The following is a 19,512-nucleotide window of genomic DNA, read 5'->3' as shown; positions in this document are numbered from 1 at the left end:
AAAGCCTTGCGCCTACCCGGCATGATTTGAGGCTCACGGCCTTCAAGAATATGACCATAGCACTCACCTAAATGATGAGACTGATCGTTAGCAGCTCGTTCAATTAAACAAGCAATAATAATGCTAAATATCAAATTAAATGAGTCTCACTTTCGGTTGAAGAGTATTCGTGATGATCTAGTATTCCCGACTCCTGCAGGGACCTCAGGCAAGAGTCCACTAACTCCAAGCCACTGGCGATTTCATCGTCCGCACCTTTCTGTGCATCTGAGGTACGCATGTGTAAGATTCAAAAGAAGGGAAAGAACAGTGGAGTGATTAATACACACACACCCTTGGCCTAATCAAGGAGTAAGACCGTCAAACTGAAGTGATAAGAAGGCTGAAAGAACTCCTCCTTTCGTCTCCTGGAAATTAGTGCAGCACTTATCCTTCAGATCACAATCTAAAATTAAACAGCACCCCGGCGCAACGTCAATTGGCCCCGTTGCCCAATTAGTGCCGGTTTTTCAGTGGCAATTTGAGTGGTTGGCAATGGAACAGGCCCAGTGAAAAGAGGCTGCAACCTTCTGCTCTCCTTCCACTGCCCACAAGCAATCCCCATTAGCACTGAGCTAACCTTGGGTAGCCAGTCTCCACGTATGCATCAAGGAATGTCAACCAACATTTCTCTGCTTGCAGTCGTCCTCTGTTAAGGGGGAGGGAACCAGGCAGACTTTCAGAGATTAATCCCATCAAGGGAAGAACGTCGAAAACGAAAATGATTTTACCTTGTATGTGCCAGCGAAACGAATCCTCCGTTGAACTGCAAGAATAAAAAGGAAAAAGATAAATAAATCAGGGTGTGCAAAAAGGCTAACCCCTTTGTCATCATTTGCACAACCATCTGATGGATATAGAACAGCAACAACTTACATTTGCCTTGAGGTAGTAAAGCATCCCAAACTGCTTCACTGGTATGTGATAAGACAAAATTTGGGGCGGCATTGTGGCATGGTGGTTAGCACTGCTGCCTCACTGCGCCAGTTCAGTTCCGGCCTTGGGTGATTGTTGCATGTTCTCCCCCGTGTTTGTGTGTGTGTTTGTAGGGGAATTTCACAATAACTTCATTGCAGTGTTAATGTAAGCCTTACTTGTGACTAATAAATAAACTTTAACTTTTCCTCCGGTTTCCTCCCACACTCCAAAGATGTGCAGGTTAGGTGGATTGGCCATGCTAAATTGCCTCTTAGTATCCAAAGGTATGTAGGTCAGGGTGATTAGCGGGTTGAATGCGTGGGGTTATGGGATAGGGTGGGTTAGGCCTGAGTAAGATGCTCTGTCGAGAATCAGTGCAGACTCAATGGGCTGAATGGCCTCTTCTGCACTGTAGGAATTCTACGATTCTATAAAGTGATATTAGGATAGGTGACCAAACTGACCAGCTTGTTCAGAGGTAATTTAAACGGAGCATGTTAAAGGAGGAGGAAGATATACAGGAGTGAAGTCATTTAGGGAGGGAATTTCAGAGCTTAGGTACCAAATAGCTGAAGGTACGGCTTCCAAAGGTGGAGCATTGAAAATCAGGGATGTGCAAGAGGCCAGCATTGATGGAACACTGAAATCTTGACAGCTTGTGCAGTAGGAGGTTAAATACTTACAGAGGGGTGAGGCCATAGATGATTATGAACACAAGTTTGAAAATTGAAAATTGATTTAAAACTGATTGAGAATCATTCAGGCTTTTTATTTTCTTTTAAATGTGCTAAATTCCTCTATCCCCCCCTTGTTTACACTCTGCACTGGAGAAAATTTCTGATACTGTGCACTCTTCAGAATACTGATGAGTTCACCAGATAAGTGCGAGCAGGCTGGATGATTGCATGGGCATTGTAGCCTGGCCCCATCCTGTTCTCACCCTCTCTGCATAACTCCAGCAGGGGTTGCAGGATGTCCAGCAATTGAATCAGGAGCAGGAAACCAGGCCTGCTTGGACCTCCATACCCCGGAGTCATCTGTAACACTCCCTGTCAATACCAGACAATTCAGAGAACAAATCATAGAATCCCTACAATGCAGAAGGGGGCCATTCGGCCCATCAAGTCTGCATCGACCACAATTCAACCCAAGCCCTATTCCTGTAACCCCACACATTTACCGCGCTAATCTCCTAACACTAGGGTCAATTTAGCATGGCCAATCAATCTAACACACAGATCTTTGGATTGTGTGAGGAAACCGGAGCACCCGGAGGAAACCCACGCAGACACGAAGAGAATGTGCAAACCCGGGTTCCTGGCGCTGTGATGCAGCAGTGCTAACCACTGTGCCATTGTGCTGTTCAGCAGAATGTGTATTGACTTCAGGGTCCGTGCAACTCAGCTAACCACTAGTTAGGCTCGCTGTGTCATCGGTTAAGATGCTACTTTGAACATCATCAATAAACCAATCGAGTTGGATTATGATCCTCGTCCCTGTTTGGGATCGGGTGTACTCCTTGGATGATTACTCTCACTTGAGGTTGAGAAAGACAGACCTCACAGACATAGAAATGCTTCTGAAGAGCTGATCCAACTCTACCTGAATCAAAGGAACTACTAGGGAACATTATTGTCCTCCTGATAACGTTTTAAACAAAGTTAAGCCAGATTATAACAAGCTGGATATTATAGGATCCAGCTATCTCTTCTCAACAATCTAACCTTACACTGATGAGCGTATAGAGGTGGATTCTCAGGTTTCGATACAGAAAGCTAAACGGGACGATATATAAAATATAAATTGTACCAAAGTTTACTAAGAACATACACTTCACATTAGATGGTAAATCAATGGCAACATGGACAGTTTCAGGAAAGACAAGTATAATATTGTTTCTAATAGTGAATCCAAGTCTTATTAATCTTACAGAATGATACAAGATACCTATGAATATTTAAAATAGTATTTACCTTAAATCCTCGAGTAGAAAGCCACAGAGTCTAGTGAGGTACATCTATCCTAATTAACTGGTGAGCTATCATTGCTACACGACAGCAGCATATTGTACCTTGAGAGGTGTTGGAGTGAATCCAATTAATCTAAAAACCTACATTCCAATATTTATACCATAAAAGAACTGAACTAGCAGGAAGCAAGTTGAGCACACAAATTGGACAGTATTCTTTTCGTCTACATCCTTCATTTTAGTCGACATCCGTCATACAAACAGAGGTGGTCACTACACTCAGTTGACAAGTGATTTAGGGGTATCCTTAAGGATATCCACTGATAGATTGTGATGCTCTACAATTTATCAATGCTTTGCTGGGGTGATGTGGAGGCTGGTTCCTGTTTTTTCAGAGCTGCGTTGTGTTAGAGGATATGCCATAGGATGTTGTTTTCCTTGAGCATACAATTATGCCAAGCCTGTTTAAAAACTTTATAATCTTTGTTCAGCAGATGAGTTCCAAAGATAGATCCAAAGACACCTTTCGGAGAGGCCAGCTGTCCTCTGGGAGAGACCAAGTGCCATTTTAGATTGTTCAAATAGATGATAATGTGTGAAAAAAGTGGATAAACTCATTGGAGCTGTCAAGGCATTTAAATCTCAGGGCCTTTAAATTAAAAACTTATCACAGTGGGGTGCCTGATCCACGATGCAGAATACAATCTGCCTCCCCATCATTGCCCTGCCCACCAACATGGCCCGGCTCCCTCCCATTAGGCCTGCCCCTTGGCACTGCCTGGTGCCTTGTGGGCAGTGCCAGGGTTCCAGGCTGGCTGTGCTAAGCTGGCACTGCCCCCCAGCCCAAACATCTGGGGAGTCTCAATGGCCTCCGGTTCTACCAGTGAGGCCATCATATCTGGTCCCTGAGGTTGCTGGGGACCACACATGATCCTCCCCAGTGAGGAGCTCCACTGGCGAGGCCACGAAGGTGAGAGAGCCTGGATGATTGCATCCCAGGCTCACTAATAATATTCAAATAAGAATTTAAATATTAAAATCAGCCTTGCACCCTTCCCAGGCACAAGGCTTATTCCGCCGGCAGATTGAGGCCAGTAAGATCGCATGAGGCGAGAAACCAGGCATGAACTCGGTTTTTCACCTCTCTTGCAATCTTACTGGCTCACGACCTGATCGACCGGCATGACAAGCCAGTAAGATTGTCCCCAGTGCATCTGGAAAACAGTTAGCTCAGATGCTGGGGGAGCAGGATAATTACTCATTTTAGCCATGTAGTGTTTACTTAGAATGGAGCTAATGGACTTTTGTTCATAGATGAAGATTTCCATAGTGGGCTTTGATTAGGTTGATTGACAGGGTCATGTGATAATGTGGTTAATGGGAGGAGCTAGGTCTGTAGGAGGAAAAAAACTTTTCAGTTCTGGCTGGAGTTTTGTTCTGCAAGCTGCTCTGAAATTCAGTGTCTCTCTCTGGAAGCTTTAGGGCTATCTACACTCATTGTGGCAATCTGGATGGAGACAAACCAAAGTAATCTAATTCAATTTGATATAAAATAAAGTTTACTTATCAATCACAAGTAAGGCTTACATTAGCACTGCAAAGAAGTTACTGTGAAGTTACCCCAGTCACCGCACTCCAGCGCCTGTTTGGGTCACTGCACCTAACCAGCCCGTCTTTTGGACTGTGGGAGGAAACCGGAGCACCTGGAGGAAACCCACGCAGACACAGGGAGAATGTGCAAACTCCACACAGACAGTGACCCAAGCCGGGAATCAAACCCGGGTCCCTGGCACTGTGAGGCAGCAGTGCTGACCACTGTGCCACCAGTGAAAATGTAGTTGTTGACGATATCATGGCGATCAATCTCTTATCAATTAGACCCAGTCATGAAAATGGGGCGAAGGACTGTTCCCTTCGAGCCCTGGAGTATGCTCCTTTCAAGCATGTAAGGTGTTGCTTCAGCAGATGGATATGTGCCCTGTACCTGGCTGGAGGAGGCACAGTCAGTTAACACTGTTTCACACATATACATAAGTCAAGGCAAAAGATGTGAAAGGGATTTTCAGGTCTGTGGTTAGCACTGCTGCCCCACAGCGCCAGGGACCTGGTTTCAATACTAGCCTTAGATCACTGTCTGTGTGAAGTTTTCACATTCTCCCCGTTTCTGCGTGGATTTCCTCCGGGTGCTCCGGTTTCCTCCCAAAGATGAACGGGTTAGGTTGATTGGCCATGCTAAATTGCCCCTTAGTGTCAGGGGGATTAGGAGGGTAAATATGTGGGGTTATGGGGATAGGACCTGGGTGGGATTGTTGTCGGTACAGGCTCGATGGGCTAAATAGCCTCCTTCTGCCCTGTAGATTCTGTGATTCAATGACTGAGGAAGGAAAGGAAGGTAAGCATATTTCTGCTTTTCCTACTTTTGCTTAATGGGCTTGCTTTGAGTCCCACCAGTAGTTCATTCTAACCCTGGTCCATCATAGAGGCTATCTGTGTTGTATATAGAAAACCATTCACTTGCGTGTTAAATGCATGTGTACTCAAGGGTGGCATGAGATACCGAGATACAATTGTAATGCCTCATATAAGTCTTGTGAGCCAAAACAACCAACAGTGTACCACGATATATCAGCATGCTACATTGTCTCTTAATTCACAGTCTGGATATATCAGCGACACTGTCTGTACCTCTGCTATTTTCATCGTAAGTCCATCTTCCATAAGAAAGCTTCACATAACTGGCGTGCACAGATATAGAATAAAGAAAAATATCTGGTGCAGAGTCAATGGGCTGAATGGCCTCCTTCTATGCTCTACTATTCTTTAATTCTAATCCAAAATGCACCGATTTAATCCACGCGGAGGCAAGCGGCTTGAAATTTAAGGGATAAGAGGTGAGAGAGGAATTGGGTAATTGAGGTCGCGGTCCTTGTCCGCAAGCTCATAGCTAGCAACATTGATTCTCTGAAACACAGACGTTCACTACAGCTTTGACAGAAAACACACATTATCCTGCTATGTTCGCTTTGAGCATCCTTCTCTCTCTGACAGCATTGTAAAATGAATCATGCAGTTGATGCTATTGGCATTCATTATGAACAGCCTGCCTGGCTTATCATTAGCGTTTTCCAGCATCCTACCCTTCGGCAGTGACAAGTAGCAGTTCAAGTTCCTATGTGGCTTTTCCCTTCCTTATCACTGTCACCTCCCCCAGTTCTAAAACCCTCTGTCATCTGGGCTCACTTCCAATTGTGGTGTGTGCCTCCCTGATGTTCATCACTACATCACTGATGGTCATGCCTTTGGATGCTTCGGCTCAAAGTTCTGAAATTCCCTCTCTGAACATCTCTGCTTATCTCTCATTTTACGAACCAAAGTAATCTACTTCAATTTGATATAAAATAAAGTTTACTTATCAATCACAAGTAAGGCTTACATTAACACTGCAAAGAAGTTACTGTGAAGTTCCCCCAGTCGCCGCATTCCAGCGCCTGTTTGGGTCACTGCACCTAACCAGCCCGTCTTTTGGACTGTGGGAGGAAACCGGAGCACCTGGAGGAAACCCCCGCAGACATAGGGAGAATGTGCAAACTCCACACAGACAGTGACCCAAGCCGGGAATCAAACCCGGGTCCCTGGCGCTTAAAGCCTACCTCATTACTACCCTCATATTTCATGTGACCTGGCATGAAATCTTTGTTTGGTAATGTTCCTGTGAAGCATATTGGGACACCTTACCGCATAAAGTAAAGGCACTACATAAAGACGAATTGTCGTAGACTAAGGAAAGACTAAGGAAATTTGACATGTCCACTACAACTCTCACCAACCTTTACCGATGCACCACAGAAAGCTTTCTTTCTGGTTGTATCACAGCTTGGTATGGCTCCTGCTCTGCCCAAGACTGCAAGGAACTACAAAAGGTCGTGAATGTAGCCCAATCCATCACGCAAACCAGTCTCCCATCCGTTGACTTTGCCTACACTGCCCGCTGCCTCGGAGAAGCAGCCAGCATAATTAACCCCATGCACTCCGGACACACTCTCTTCCACCTTCCTCCGTCAGGAAAAAGATACAAAAGTCTGAAGTCACGTACCAACCAACTCAAGAACAGTTTCTTCCCTGCTGCCATCAAGACTTTTGAATGGACCTGCCTCGCATCAAGCTGATCTTTCTCTACACCTTAGCTATGACTGTAAAACTACATTCTGCACTCTCGCCTTTCCTTCTCTATGGTATGCTTTGTCTGTATAGTGCGCAAGAAACAATACTTTTCACCATATACCAATGCTCGTGACAATAATAAATCAAATCAAATCAGTAAAAGCACATGGTGAATCACAAATAATGAATGAGTACAGGCAAGTATATATGACTGCTCACTAGATTGCCAATTCCAGTGTTCCTTCAGATCCTGCACTCTCGGATGCGTATCTGATGTGGCCCACATTTCAGAGAACAATTTCGGAGTGCGCCAATGGCTCTGGCAAAGGTTATAGGTGAGTTTGGAGTACTGTGTACAGTTTTGGTCTCCTTACTTGAGAAAGGATATACTGGCACTGGAGGGGGTGCAGAGGAGATTCACTAGGTTGATTCGGGAGTTGAGAGGGTTGGCGTATGAGGAGAGACTGAGTAGACTGGGGCGATGCTCATTGAAATTCAGAAGAATGAGGGGAGATCTTATAGAAACATATAAAATTATGAAGGGAATAGATAAGATAGAAGCAGGGAAGTTGTTTCCACTGGCAGGTGAAACTAAAACTAGGGGGCATAGCCTCAAAATAAGGAGAAGCAGATTTAGGACTGAGTTGAGGAGGAACTTCTTCACACAAAGGGTTGTGAATTGGTTTAATTCCCTGCCCAGTGAAGCAGTTGAGGCTACCTCATTGAATGCTTTTGAGGCAAGGATAGATACATTTTTGAACAGTAAAGGAATTAAGGGTTATGGTGAGCAGGCGGGTAAGTGAAGCTGAGTCCACAAAAAGATCAGCCATGATCTTATTGAATGGCGGAGCAGACTCGAGGGGCCAGATGGCCTACTCCTGCTCCTAGTTCTTATGTTCTTATATTACTCATATCTGACTGTAGGCAGTTGTTCAATCCAGGGTGCACCTCAGTCGTCAGTCAAGATCCTTTGGAAGCTTTAAGTACAATGGCAATGGATAATCTTAAGGTGCAAATGCATTTCCCTCAGGTTAATGTCCAGAACTCTCACCAATGTTTACAATGCACCATAGAAAGCATTCTTTCTGGTTGTATCACAGCTTGGTATGGCTCCTGCTCTGCCCAAGACCGCAAGAAACTACAAAGGGTCGTGAATGAAGCCCAGTCCATCACTCAAGCCAGTCTCCCACCCACTGACACTGTCTACACTTCCTGCTGCCTCAGAAAAGCTGCCAGCATAATTAAGGATGCCATGCAACCCGAACGTACTCTCTTCCACCTTCCTCCGTCGGGAAAAAGATACACAAGTCTGAGGTCATGTACCAACCGACTCAAGGACAGCTTCTTCCCTGCTGCCATCAGGCTTTTGAATGGACCAACCTCGCACTAAGTTGATCTTTCTCTACACCCTAGCTATGACTGTAACACTACATTCTGCACTCTCTCCTTTCCTTCTCTGTGAACGGTATGCTTTGTCTGTATTGTGCATAAGAAACAATACTTTTCACTGTATAATAATACATGTGACAATAATAAATCAAATCAAATCAAGTCAAATCAGAACCAGAGGATATAGTTGTATATTGAGCAGGAGGCCCATTCTCAGAATGATGATTGTCCATTGCATGTATTTGGCAACCATCCGTAGAAGAGCTCGAGTTAAAATTGGATATAAAGGCCATAACAATGGCAAAATAAACAAAGAGAAACTATGACAGACACAAACATCAGGCACATCCCCTAATCCAACCTGACCAAATGCGGCTAAATGCAGTATAAAATTACATTGGAAATATCCCTGGCAGTGGCAAGGCCTGGTTATCAGGGCATTGACACAACCTCTAATCAGGCTGCTGCAGCTTGAAGTTGGATGGTTGCCTACTGCACTTGGAATGAGTTCACAGCAAAGTAGTCAAAGAATCAAGGCATGGACCTCCAGCTACCTCCTTCTGGAGGCCCATTATCAATATTCCAGGAGAAGATCAGCATCTGGTCTGTCCTGTCTGTTCGATTGATGCAATGGTGCAGCTAATGGTGGGAGCTAAAGTCACAATCGTCTTTCAGTGAGTAGAGTGTGGTATAGAATGATGCCAAAAGCATGAGTTCAATCCCTGTACTAGCCATGGTTTAGCTTGCCTCCTTGTCTCGTCCCATGCTTGATGTGTCCCTGAAGCTACTTGTCCCTCTCTAACAGAAAGAGATGTCTATGCTGTCTCATGATCAATGATTAATTACCATAATCTCCTTTAATGAGGGTTGCGGGGGGGAGGGGATGCTGATTTCCTTTATGTGCACAACTGTATCAAGGCAAGATTTATAAGGGATAAACTTCTGTTAAAGCTGCTAAACATGCCTTCACCTCACTCCCATTGTAGCCCTTGGACCACACAGCATAGGAGGAGGCAGTTTGTAACTCCCGGCGTAGCTTCTCTATCTCTCCACATCACTGAATGAGACCCACTGGGCCCGGTTTTACCATCGTGTTGCGCCCGTTTTCGGGCGCAGAAACTTGGTAAAGTCGGATGTGAGGCAAATAGCGTGATCCGCGCCCGACTCCGCATTGGTTCCCCCTTTACAAAGGCCGAAAAATGGTTGCATGCATTTAAATTGACTTAATGGGGCTGCATGCCCAACCTTACTGGCACTTCCCCCTTTACCAACGTGTTCGCCCATTCAGATTCGGCGCGAATCAGACATGCTCCACACAAGTCCGATTCGGGCGCTCCAGTTAGTGAGGAGGTAGGTGCCGAGCGTCCAACGGCTCTCTGCATGAGATCAGTGGGGCGGGCAGGGGAAGGGGCGGTGCAGGAAGGTGTCTACTGCACTCTGCCTGTGATCAGTGAGGAGGTAGGGGGGGTCCGCTGCCACTCTGCCTGAGATCGGTGGGGGGGTAAAGGGGGGTCCGCTGCCACTCTGCCCGAGATCAGTCGGGGGAAGGCGGGAGGGGGCCGCGATTAGTCTGGGTGGCGGAGGGTGTGTGTGATAAGGGGGCCTGTAATGTTGTGGGGGTGGGGCAATGTCTGTGGGGGCCAGGGGGAGGCACTATCCGGCCCAGGAGCGATATGGCAGGGGAGTCGCATTCTATCATTTGTTTTCTGCACACGCGCAATTGGAGGCACCGATCGGAGCTGCAGGATTTCGGGCGTGTTAAGCCCCGCCCACAAGCTTCTGCAGCGTGATTCGGAATCGCTGATATTTTCTCAGGCAGAGTGCGTATGGGGGAGCCTGAGAACGGGTCTAAAAGTCGGATCTGAAACACTCCCAGTTTCAAGTCCGCCCAGCACTTAGAATCAAAATGGTAAAATAGGGCCCACCATGTCTGTGAAAGCTCTGTGAAAGAGATATACAATTAGTCCCATTGCCTCACAGCTCTCCAAATTTTGCCTGTTCAAGGTTACTATTACCTCTGTTTCACACCCCTTTTAGGCAATGCATTCTAGAGCAGGTTGCTGCATTTTGAAAAGTCATCTCACCTCCCCTCCAATAATGTTGTGGCATGTGACCTGCTGTTCTGATTTCTTTTGCCAGTTATCTTCAATTTATGTCCTCTTTACGGACCCTCCTCCCCCCACTAGATACATTTTCTCCTTACACCACAGGAGGCAAGGTGGCACCGTGGTGAGCACTGCTGCCTCACAGCGCCAGGGACCCGGGTTCAATTTCAGCCTCGGGTCACTGTCTGTGTAGAGTCTGCACGTTCTCCCCGTGTCTGCGTGGGTTTCCTCTGGGTGCTCTGGTTTCCTCCCACAGTCTGAAAGACGTGCTGGTTAGGTGAATTGGCCATGCTAAATTGCCCCTCAGTTTCAGGGGGATTAGCAGGGTAAATATGTGGGGATACAGGTTAGGGCCTGGGTCGGATTGTTTGTCGGCGCATGCTCGATGGGCCGAATGGGCTCTTCTGCACTGTAGGGATTCTACGATTCTATGATCAAACACCGCTGTTAAAACTCCCCTCAACCTTCTTGCCTCTGAGGAGAACAAAGATGTGCGAGTTAGGTGGATTGGCTAAGTTGTTCCTTAGTGTCAGGGGGACAAGCTAGGGTTATGGAGTCATGAGGATAAGGTCTGGGTGGGATTGTGATCGGTACAGACTCGATGGGCTGGAGGGCTTCCTTCTGCACCGTAGGATTATTGTTAACCCCAGCTTTCACAGCACATCAGCAAGTCATTCAGCACAGCAGATCCCTGCTGTGATCATTTGAGTCTCCTCCCACCCTTCTTCATCTAACCCTATGAGCATAGCTTTCTATTCCTTTCTCCCTCATGTGCTTCATCTTATATGCATCCACGTTAATCACCTCAGCCACTCCCTGGTTTCTCTGCATGACTGAAGTTCTCATGGACATTTGAGGTGAACTTCCCTTTCTTGGTTTGAAGACAAAGGAAAGCTGTTAAACTTTACAGTCCACCTCCGATCAAAATTAGCCCAATCTCAATGAGGCTGATGGATGACTGACTGCATAATCACAAAAATTAGTTCATCATTGTTGCCAACAAGAGATAAGGCCTTCCTTCCACAGAGAGATTTGTAGTCAGCGAGGACAAAGAAATCAAAATGTTAATAAAGTTCCAGATTTTTCAACACGCGGGTGCGGATGTCATTAAAAAAAAACGCAGGAAATAAGCTTTCACCTTGAGCCGAAGATCCAATTTATCCTGGCTGGAACCTGAACCGTGTCTGACACGATAGATTTATCAAGCAAAAGGTCAATTCCGTGGAAGTAACCAAGGTAACGGTATACAAATGAATCAAATTCAAAACCTTGCCAACATTTAGCGGGCCCACTTTTTTTTACAAAACCCCAATTCATTCTCCAAGTTACATGGCAATGGCTTAAAGGAACTGAAAGCACTCATGCAGCTGAGCGCATAATGACCGCCATACATGACTTGGCACGATTCTCCCAGAAGATAATTAGACTTTTTTTTTCCCTTTGGCTTCCCTTTGCACCTTTAAGTCTTCCATTATTTATTTCTGTTGCAGAACTGTAAGTGAAAATGTACCAAGAATAGTTCAGTAATACTGTAAAGTCCCCTGACATTCTTGCTAGAGCAATGCAATCTTTCAGAAGATTATGACCAGCTGATACTGTCTGGATGCAACATGGCGACTCAGAGAACTGGCTGAGAATCTTGAAAGATTTTTTATAAATTAATGTTTTCTGTGAAAAGCAGGTACTGATCAAGGCCTGGGATTATTCATTTTGAATAACACACACTTCAAGAGCAGGATAAATTAACCTCTGCAAGATCACAGAATCCCAACCGTGCAGAAAGAGGCCATGCAACCCATTGAGTCTGCACCGACCACAATCCCACCCAGACCCTATCCCCGTAACCCCACATATTTACCCTGCTAATCCCTCTGATACTAGGGTCAATTTTAGCACGGCCAATCCACCTAACCTGCACATCTTTGGACTGTGGGAGGAAACCGGAGCACCCGGAGGAAACTCCGCACAGAAACAGGGAGCAAACTCCACACAGTCACCCGAGATCAGAATTGAACCCGGGTCCCTGGTGCTGTGAGGCAGCAGTGCGAACCACTGTGCCGCCCGTGAATTAACCTCTGCAAGATGCTTAACTTCCTTTTGGTTCTCCAAATGGATTCAGCTGATGAACAACAAAAAGCAGCAAGGTCACGGGAATACCCTCAACTCCAAGGTCTGCACCAGCCTGACTTGGACTCGTATCATTTTCCATCCTCATTGCTGGATCAAATTGCTGCAATTCCCTATTAAATAGCACGGTACTTGTCAAGGGGATGAGTGACAGTCATCTGAAACGCCTTTCAGGAGGTCCAGCGATGACAACAGTGGGTGCAACATGTCCATCCGATCCCTCAGAGTGGGAGCACACCAAACATGTAGACCGGGATTTTTATGGCCTCACTCATCCCGAAACTGTAAAATCCCACCTCTCCATGCTCCGCCCCTCGCCCGCTCTGATTCCCGTGGCGGGCAGGGCGGTAAAGTTCCGGTATAAGACCACAATTCTGGTTCCTAACTCCCCATCAGCAATGCTACAGAACCCCGATCGTCTTGTTTGAAAACATCTGCAGCTAACCATTGCTGGCTAGAAAGATGACATTAATCTCTAAAGCACTATTTTAAATTCACTTTTCTTGCAAGAGTACTCTGGTAGCTTTGTAGCACATTCGTGAAGTTGTCAATCTTCCCAATGCTTCAATTACTGTAAAGTGCACACATTAGTTTTTCCAGCCCTAGAAATGTTTCAAAGTTCTAAACAGTATGACGAACTGTCTCTGCATGCCTCTTCCTCAGAGCAGGGTGACCAGTATCCTTGCATCCATTGGAAAACCTCCACTTTACTGATGTGTGCTGGTGAATCCTGTAAGGTACGGAACCAGGTTGCAAAGAATTGCATGTCTTTTGTAGAACACACCTTCAGAATCATGTGATTTTACATAGAAAGCATTCTTTCTGGTTGTATCACAGCTTGGTATGGCTCTTGCCCTGCCCAAGACCGCAAGAAACTACAAAAGGTCGTGAATGTAGCCCAGCAAACCAGCCTCCCATCCATTGACTCTGTCTACACTTCCCGCTGCCTCGGCAAAGCAGCCAGCATAATTAAGGACCCCACACACCCCGGACATACTCTCTTCCACCTTCTTCCGTCGGGAAAAAGTTATAAATGTCTGAGATCACGTACCAACCGACTCAAGAACAGCTTCTTCCCTACTGCCATCAGACTTTTGAATGGACCTACCTTGCATTAAATTGATCTTTCTCTACATCCTGGCAATGACTGTAACACTACATTCTGCACTCTCTCGTTTCCTTCTCTATGAACGGTATGCTTTGCCTGTATAGCGCGCAATAAATAATAGTTTCCACTGTATGCTAATATATGCGACAATAATAAATCAAATCAAATCTAAAAAATATCAGTCTCAGAAGGGTTAAGTTCAGACTTTCAAATTCAGTTTTTATCTTATGCTCCATGGAATGGAAACTTTCTCATCAAAAATGTATGCTCATAATAAAGGAACCACGTTAGCATGGGATTCGGGGCTGAGAACATGAGCAATGTCCCTTTGCTTCCTCTCTCTAGGTTTGGCACACTGAAAGTGGAAGCATTTACACCTTCACAAATGGTGTTGCATACAACCTGGTCAGACCTTTTCAGCCCAAATCATGTGTTAGATTTGCAGAGTCACACACTATTTACTCTACTGTTCAGCAGCTGGCAAGCCCAAGTATCATCGCCACAGGAAGCCAGTTACAACACACTGAACCCACTGTGACACTTTGCCCGTCCTGATTCACAGTCGCTGAATGAAGACGCTGATTCAACAATCGCACCTTTTTATCCCAGACTGCGCAGGAGGTGTGATGCAGCTCACGTGTTCTCTGGTGCGGCTACTGCAATGAGGTTCACACACGAGGCTGGTCCCAGCAATGGAGACCCTCCCCTCTCTGGCCATGGGTTTCCGTGGCAGTGGTGGGTGTGAACAATGGGAAATCCTATTGGCAGCAGTGGAACCAGAAGATTCTGCCGATGACAGTCCACCTCCACTGTCGCAAAACACACCATGGTCGGCAGGTGGGCTTGGAGAAAAATTCCCACCCAGGATCTGTGAAGTGCTTGCACAAGTTTAATAGAACACTAGATGGTCTACATGAAGCGAGGAAGTACTGTAGCATTGATGTATCTTTTCCATTCCTTTCTTTATCTTTGATGAATGCAGTGGAATCAGGGTAATATATTGGGCTTGTGGGGGTAATACGATGAGGTCGGGTGGAGCCAGGCATTATTTAGTGGAACCAGGGCGGAGGGGTGATGTATTTTTAAAGTTTATTTATTAGCATCGCACATAGGCTTGCATTCCTCAGTTGCCACTGGCGCCTGTTCGGGTTTAGCATTTAGCATGGACGATGCACCTAACCGGCACATCTTTCGGACTGTGGGAGGAAACCAGAGCACCTGGAGGAAACCCACGCAGACACGGGGAAAATGTGCAGACTCCGCACAGACAGTGACCCAAGCCGGGAATTGAACCCAGGCCCCTGGCGCTGTGAGGCAGCAGTGCTAACCACTATGCCACCGTAGGAATCGGGGGGTTGTGGTGGGGGGGGAGGGTGGTGATATACTGGAATCGGGGGAGGGGGTGAGCTGATGTATTGGAATTGCGGATAATAAAATGGAATTGGGAGTAGTGGAGTGGGTTTTACAGCAGATGACTACTTTAATAGTTTTGAGTTGGCAATTAGATCACTGCCAATTATTTCACACAAAATTGAGCATATACTGAGGCTTTATTTCCTTGCAAACGACCAATAAATCCTCAGCAATTTCCCTGTATTATCTTGGGAATGTCTGTAATTCTTTGCAATTTCCTATGATACGGTGCGTTTCATATGGAACAGTTCAAACAGTATTAGACACAGAGGCTCGAGCATTACTGCAATGGCACCTATCTGGACTGATGACTGTGTGGAAAGAAGCCTTTCTCATTAACATTCATACATATCTTCATTTTGTTGAGACTATTGCGACATAAACTGAACAGTTCATTATCAACTTACATCAGTACATTGCTTGGAGTCATGCAATCCCTTCTGGTAACCATGTGCTTAACTTTCAACGATGCAATTCCAACCCTGATGAAGTTGAGAAAGCCAAATGGAGTTCAGGAAAAGCCACAAACAAATAACTCATGAAGGACCGAACATGGTTTGGATCTTCATGGCATTCACGGATAACCCAAAACAGCATCCTTTTAATTTATTTCTGGGACGTGGCCATCGCTGGCTCAGCCAGCATTTATTTGCCCATTCCTATTTACCCTGAGAAGGTGAGGATAATTCCAGTTACATTCCATGTGGTAAACCACAGTTTAGCGAGGGTGTTCCAGGATTTTGACCCTGCGACAGTGAAGGAACGGAGATATGTTCCTAAGCCAGGATGGTATGTGAACTGCAGGCGAAATTTCAGGTGGTGGTGTTCCCTGGTTGCCCTTGTCCTTTGAGATGATTATCAGTTTTGAAGGTGCTGTCTCAGGAGTCCCAGTGACTTCCTGCAGTCTTGTAGATGGTACACACTGCTGCTACTGTGCGTCGTTGGTGGAGGGAGTAAATGTTTGTTGATGGGGTGCCAATCAAGCAGAGTGCCTCGTCCTGGATGGTGTCAAGCTTCTTGAGTGCTGTTGGAGCTGCACGCACCAGGCAAGTGGAGAGTATTCCTTCACACTCCTGACTTGTGCCTTGTAGATGGCGGACAGGCTTTGGGGACTCAGCAGGTGAATTACTTGCTGCAGGATTCTTAGCCTCTGACTTGCTCTTGCAGCCATGGTATCTATGTGACTAGTCCAGTTCAGTTTACCAATGGTAACCCCCAGGATGTTGATAGTGGGGAACTCAGTGATGATAATGCCATTGAATGTCAAGGGGAGATGGTTAGATTCTCTCTTGTTGGAGATGGTCTTGTGGCACTTGTGCGATGCAGATGTTACTTGCCATTTGTCAGCCCAAACCTGGATATTGACTCGGTCTTGCTGCATTTGGATGTGGATTGCTTCAATATCTGAGGAGTCGCGAATGGTGTTGAAAATTGTGTACTCATCACTGAGCATCCCCACTTCAGACCTCGTGAAGATGAAGCAGCTGAAGATGGTTGGGCCTAGGAATACTACCCTGACCCTAAACAGCATCTATACCAATTATACCGATCGAGATATATGTAAACTCTTCTTCCAATGAAATACCTCCCGTGAGAATTTATTTGGTTATGCTCAATCTCAGGGTGGGACTTTCTGGCCCCCTCACGCTGGCAGGATCGTCCAGTTCCACCACAGTCACAGAATTAGAATCATAGAATCCTACGGTGCAGAAGGAGGCCATTCGGCCCATCGAGTCTGCACTGACCACAATCCCACCCACGCCCCATCCCCAAAACCCCATGCATTTACTTTAGCTATTCCGCGGACACCAAGGGGCAATTTAGCATGACCAATTGTAAATTCTCCTGCGAGTGAGTGTGGTCACCCAGAGCAGACCAAGGAACATAAAATGGCCCAATATCCAATGAACAATTGCAAAGGAGGCATCTCACTGTTACTCTTGATGCGATTACCTGGCTTAACCACATGAATGCAAAATTACAGTCATTGCTTTACAGGCATCTCAGCCACAGGTAAGAGAGTGTGAATGCAGTAATTCTTTCTAAATTAGAAGTTAGCTTTAGCAGAGTTGTGTTTTAAAACCAGGTTTCCCAAAGATGGATATTTACAACCCAGACTCTTCCTGTTTGTCACTTTACCTGCTGCTTGTGTGTCAACAATAACAGCGCCAACAACCAGAACGAAACTACCAAGTTTCCAAGCTAATGTCCTTGGACCTATTGCCTGAAGATAATCCCTCTTCACGGGAGGTACTCGCCTTTGAGGAACAGGTACCTCTCCTCTCAGAAGCTTCCAGAGTGTAGGACAATATTGGTTTCCCCCAAGTTGAGAAGTTTGAAAATGTCAGCTGTCCAGCACAGACCTCGTTCAATGCATGAAAAAAGAGACTAACGCTGAGACTTCCCGGTTCCACCGTGGCGGGTTTCCCTGCGGCAACCCATTCAAAGCCCGGTTGGGGCGGCATGGTGGTACAGTGGTTAGCATTGCTGCCTCACAGCGCCGGGGACCGGGGTTCGATTCCCGGCTTGGCTCACTGTCCGTGTGGAGTCTACACATGCTCCCCGTGCCTGCGTGGATTTCCTCCGGGTACTCTGGTTACATCTCATGGTCCAAAGATGTGTGGGTCAGGTGGATTGGTCATGGTAAATTGCCCCTTGGTGTCCGCGGATTAGCTAAAGTAAATGCATGGGGTTATGGGGATGGGGCATGGCTGGGATTGTGGTCAGTGCAGACTCGATGGGCCGAATGGCCTCCTTCTGCACCGCAGGATTCTATGATTCTAATTCTATGACTGTGGTGGAACTGGACGATCCTGCCAGCGTGAGGGGGCCAGAAAACCCCACCCTGAGATTGAGCATAACCAAATAAATTCTCACAGGAGGTATTTCATTGGAAGAAGAGTTAAGAAAGGACATTGCTTTGGTAAGATTTCTTGGAACCCTAATCTTTCAGGATAATTTTGAACTAAATTACATATTTGCGTGAACCAACGCGCTCACACTAAATGCAATGTTGCTGCCCTGGTAACACTCGCACCCCTGAGTGTCGGAGGCAATAAGATATTCAGACACAGCGTTCACGAGTGATGGATCCTTTATTGCCTTCTTATTGATAAGGAGAGAACTGAAAAATTCCAAAGGCCTCTTCACTCTGCTCTGCTCAATTGTGTACAGTCAGCCTTTTTTATAGGGCATATTTTACAACTTCTAGTAAAGATAATTGTTTCTAGTCATGCACACCAGTAAATTATTTATATATGAAACAAAGACAATAACTGTTTAATTGCGTCCCATCGGTAATAATCTTTAGTGGTAGATGGGTGGAATGTCCGTTCAGACAATGGTCACTTAATCATGTCTTAATTACAGTTCTGGTGCTGTGTCCTGTTGATCGATAGAGTAAAACATCCACCTTTTGTCTGCGCTGTCCATTGCATATATATGATATGGAGATGTCGGCGTTGGACTGACACAATAAGAAGTCTCACAACACCAGGTTAAAGTCCAACAGGTTTACTTGGTAGCAAAAGCCACTAGCTTTCGGAGCGCTGCCCCTTCGTCAGGTGAGTGGGAGTTCTGTTCACAAACAGGGCATATAATTCGCAAACTCAATTTGCAAAATAATGATTGGAATGCGAGTCTTTACAGGTAATCAAGTCTTAAAGGTACAGACAATGTGAGTGGAGAGAGCGTTAAGCACAGGTTAAAGAGATGTGTATTGTCTCCAGACAGGACAGTTAGTGAGATTTTGCAAGCCCAGGCAAGTCGTGGGGGTTACAGATAGTGTGACATGAACCCAAGATCCCGGTTGAGGCCGTCCTCATGTGTGCGGAACTTGGCTATCAGTTTCTGCTCAGTAACTCTGCGTTGTCGTGTGTCGATCTCACTAACTGTCCTGTCTGGAGACAATACACATCTCTTTAACCTGTGCTTAACGCTCTCTCCACTCACATTGTCTGTACCTTTAAGACTTGATTACCTGTAAAGACTCGCATTCCAATCATTATTTTGTAAATTGAGTTTGTGTCTTTATATGCTCTGTTTGTGAACAGAACTCCACTCACCTGACGAATGGGCAATGCTCCGAAAGCCAGTGGCTTTTGCTACCAAATAAACCTGTTGGACTTTAACCTGGTGTTGTGAGACTTCTTACTGCATTTCATTTATACACAGAAACAGCCAGTCTACAGTGAGGGTGCTACTAATTTTCCTGGTCCCATGACCTACCCACTGCTGTGCTCAGTTCTCCTCTCCCATATGAGTGAGCAAGTCCTGAGCTCCTA

General features: G+C 45.9%; 1 protein-coding gene across 3 annotated transcripts in view; it reads right to left on the bottom strand.

Moving 5' to 3' along the window:
• Positions 1–19,512, bottom strand: part of ctnnd2b (catenin (cadherin-associated protein), delta 2b) — a 778,554-nt gene that overhangs the window by 328,871 nt on the left and 430,171 nt on the right. For all 3 annotated transcript variants that reach the window (XM_078229049.1, XM_078229027.1, XM_078229038.1), the window contains exons 3-4: positions 771–805; positions 151–267 (exon numbers count right to left, since the gene is read on the bottom strand). In XM_078229049.1, coding sequence (XP_078085175.1) covers positions 151–267; positions 771–805 — 152 coding nt within the window. The remainder of the gene's footprint in view (positions 1–150; positions 268–770; positions 806–19,512) is intronic.

The sequence above is a fragment of the Mustelus asterias genome, chromosome 2 (genome assembly GCF_964213995.1).
Source record: "Mustelus asterias chromosome 2, sMusAst1.hap1.1, whole genome shotgun sequence".
Classification (NCBI taxonomy): Eukaryota; Metazoa; Chordata; class Chondrichthyes; order Carcharhiniformes; family Triakidae; genus Mustelus; species Mustelus asterias.
The sequence above is the reverse complement of the archived record's forward strand: the minus strand, read 5'-3'. Positions and strand labels throughout refer to the sequence as shown.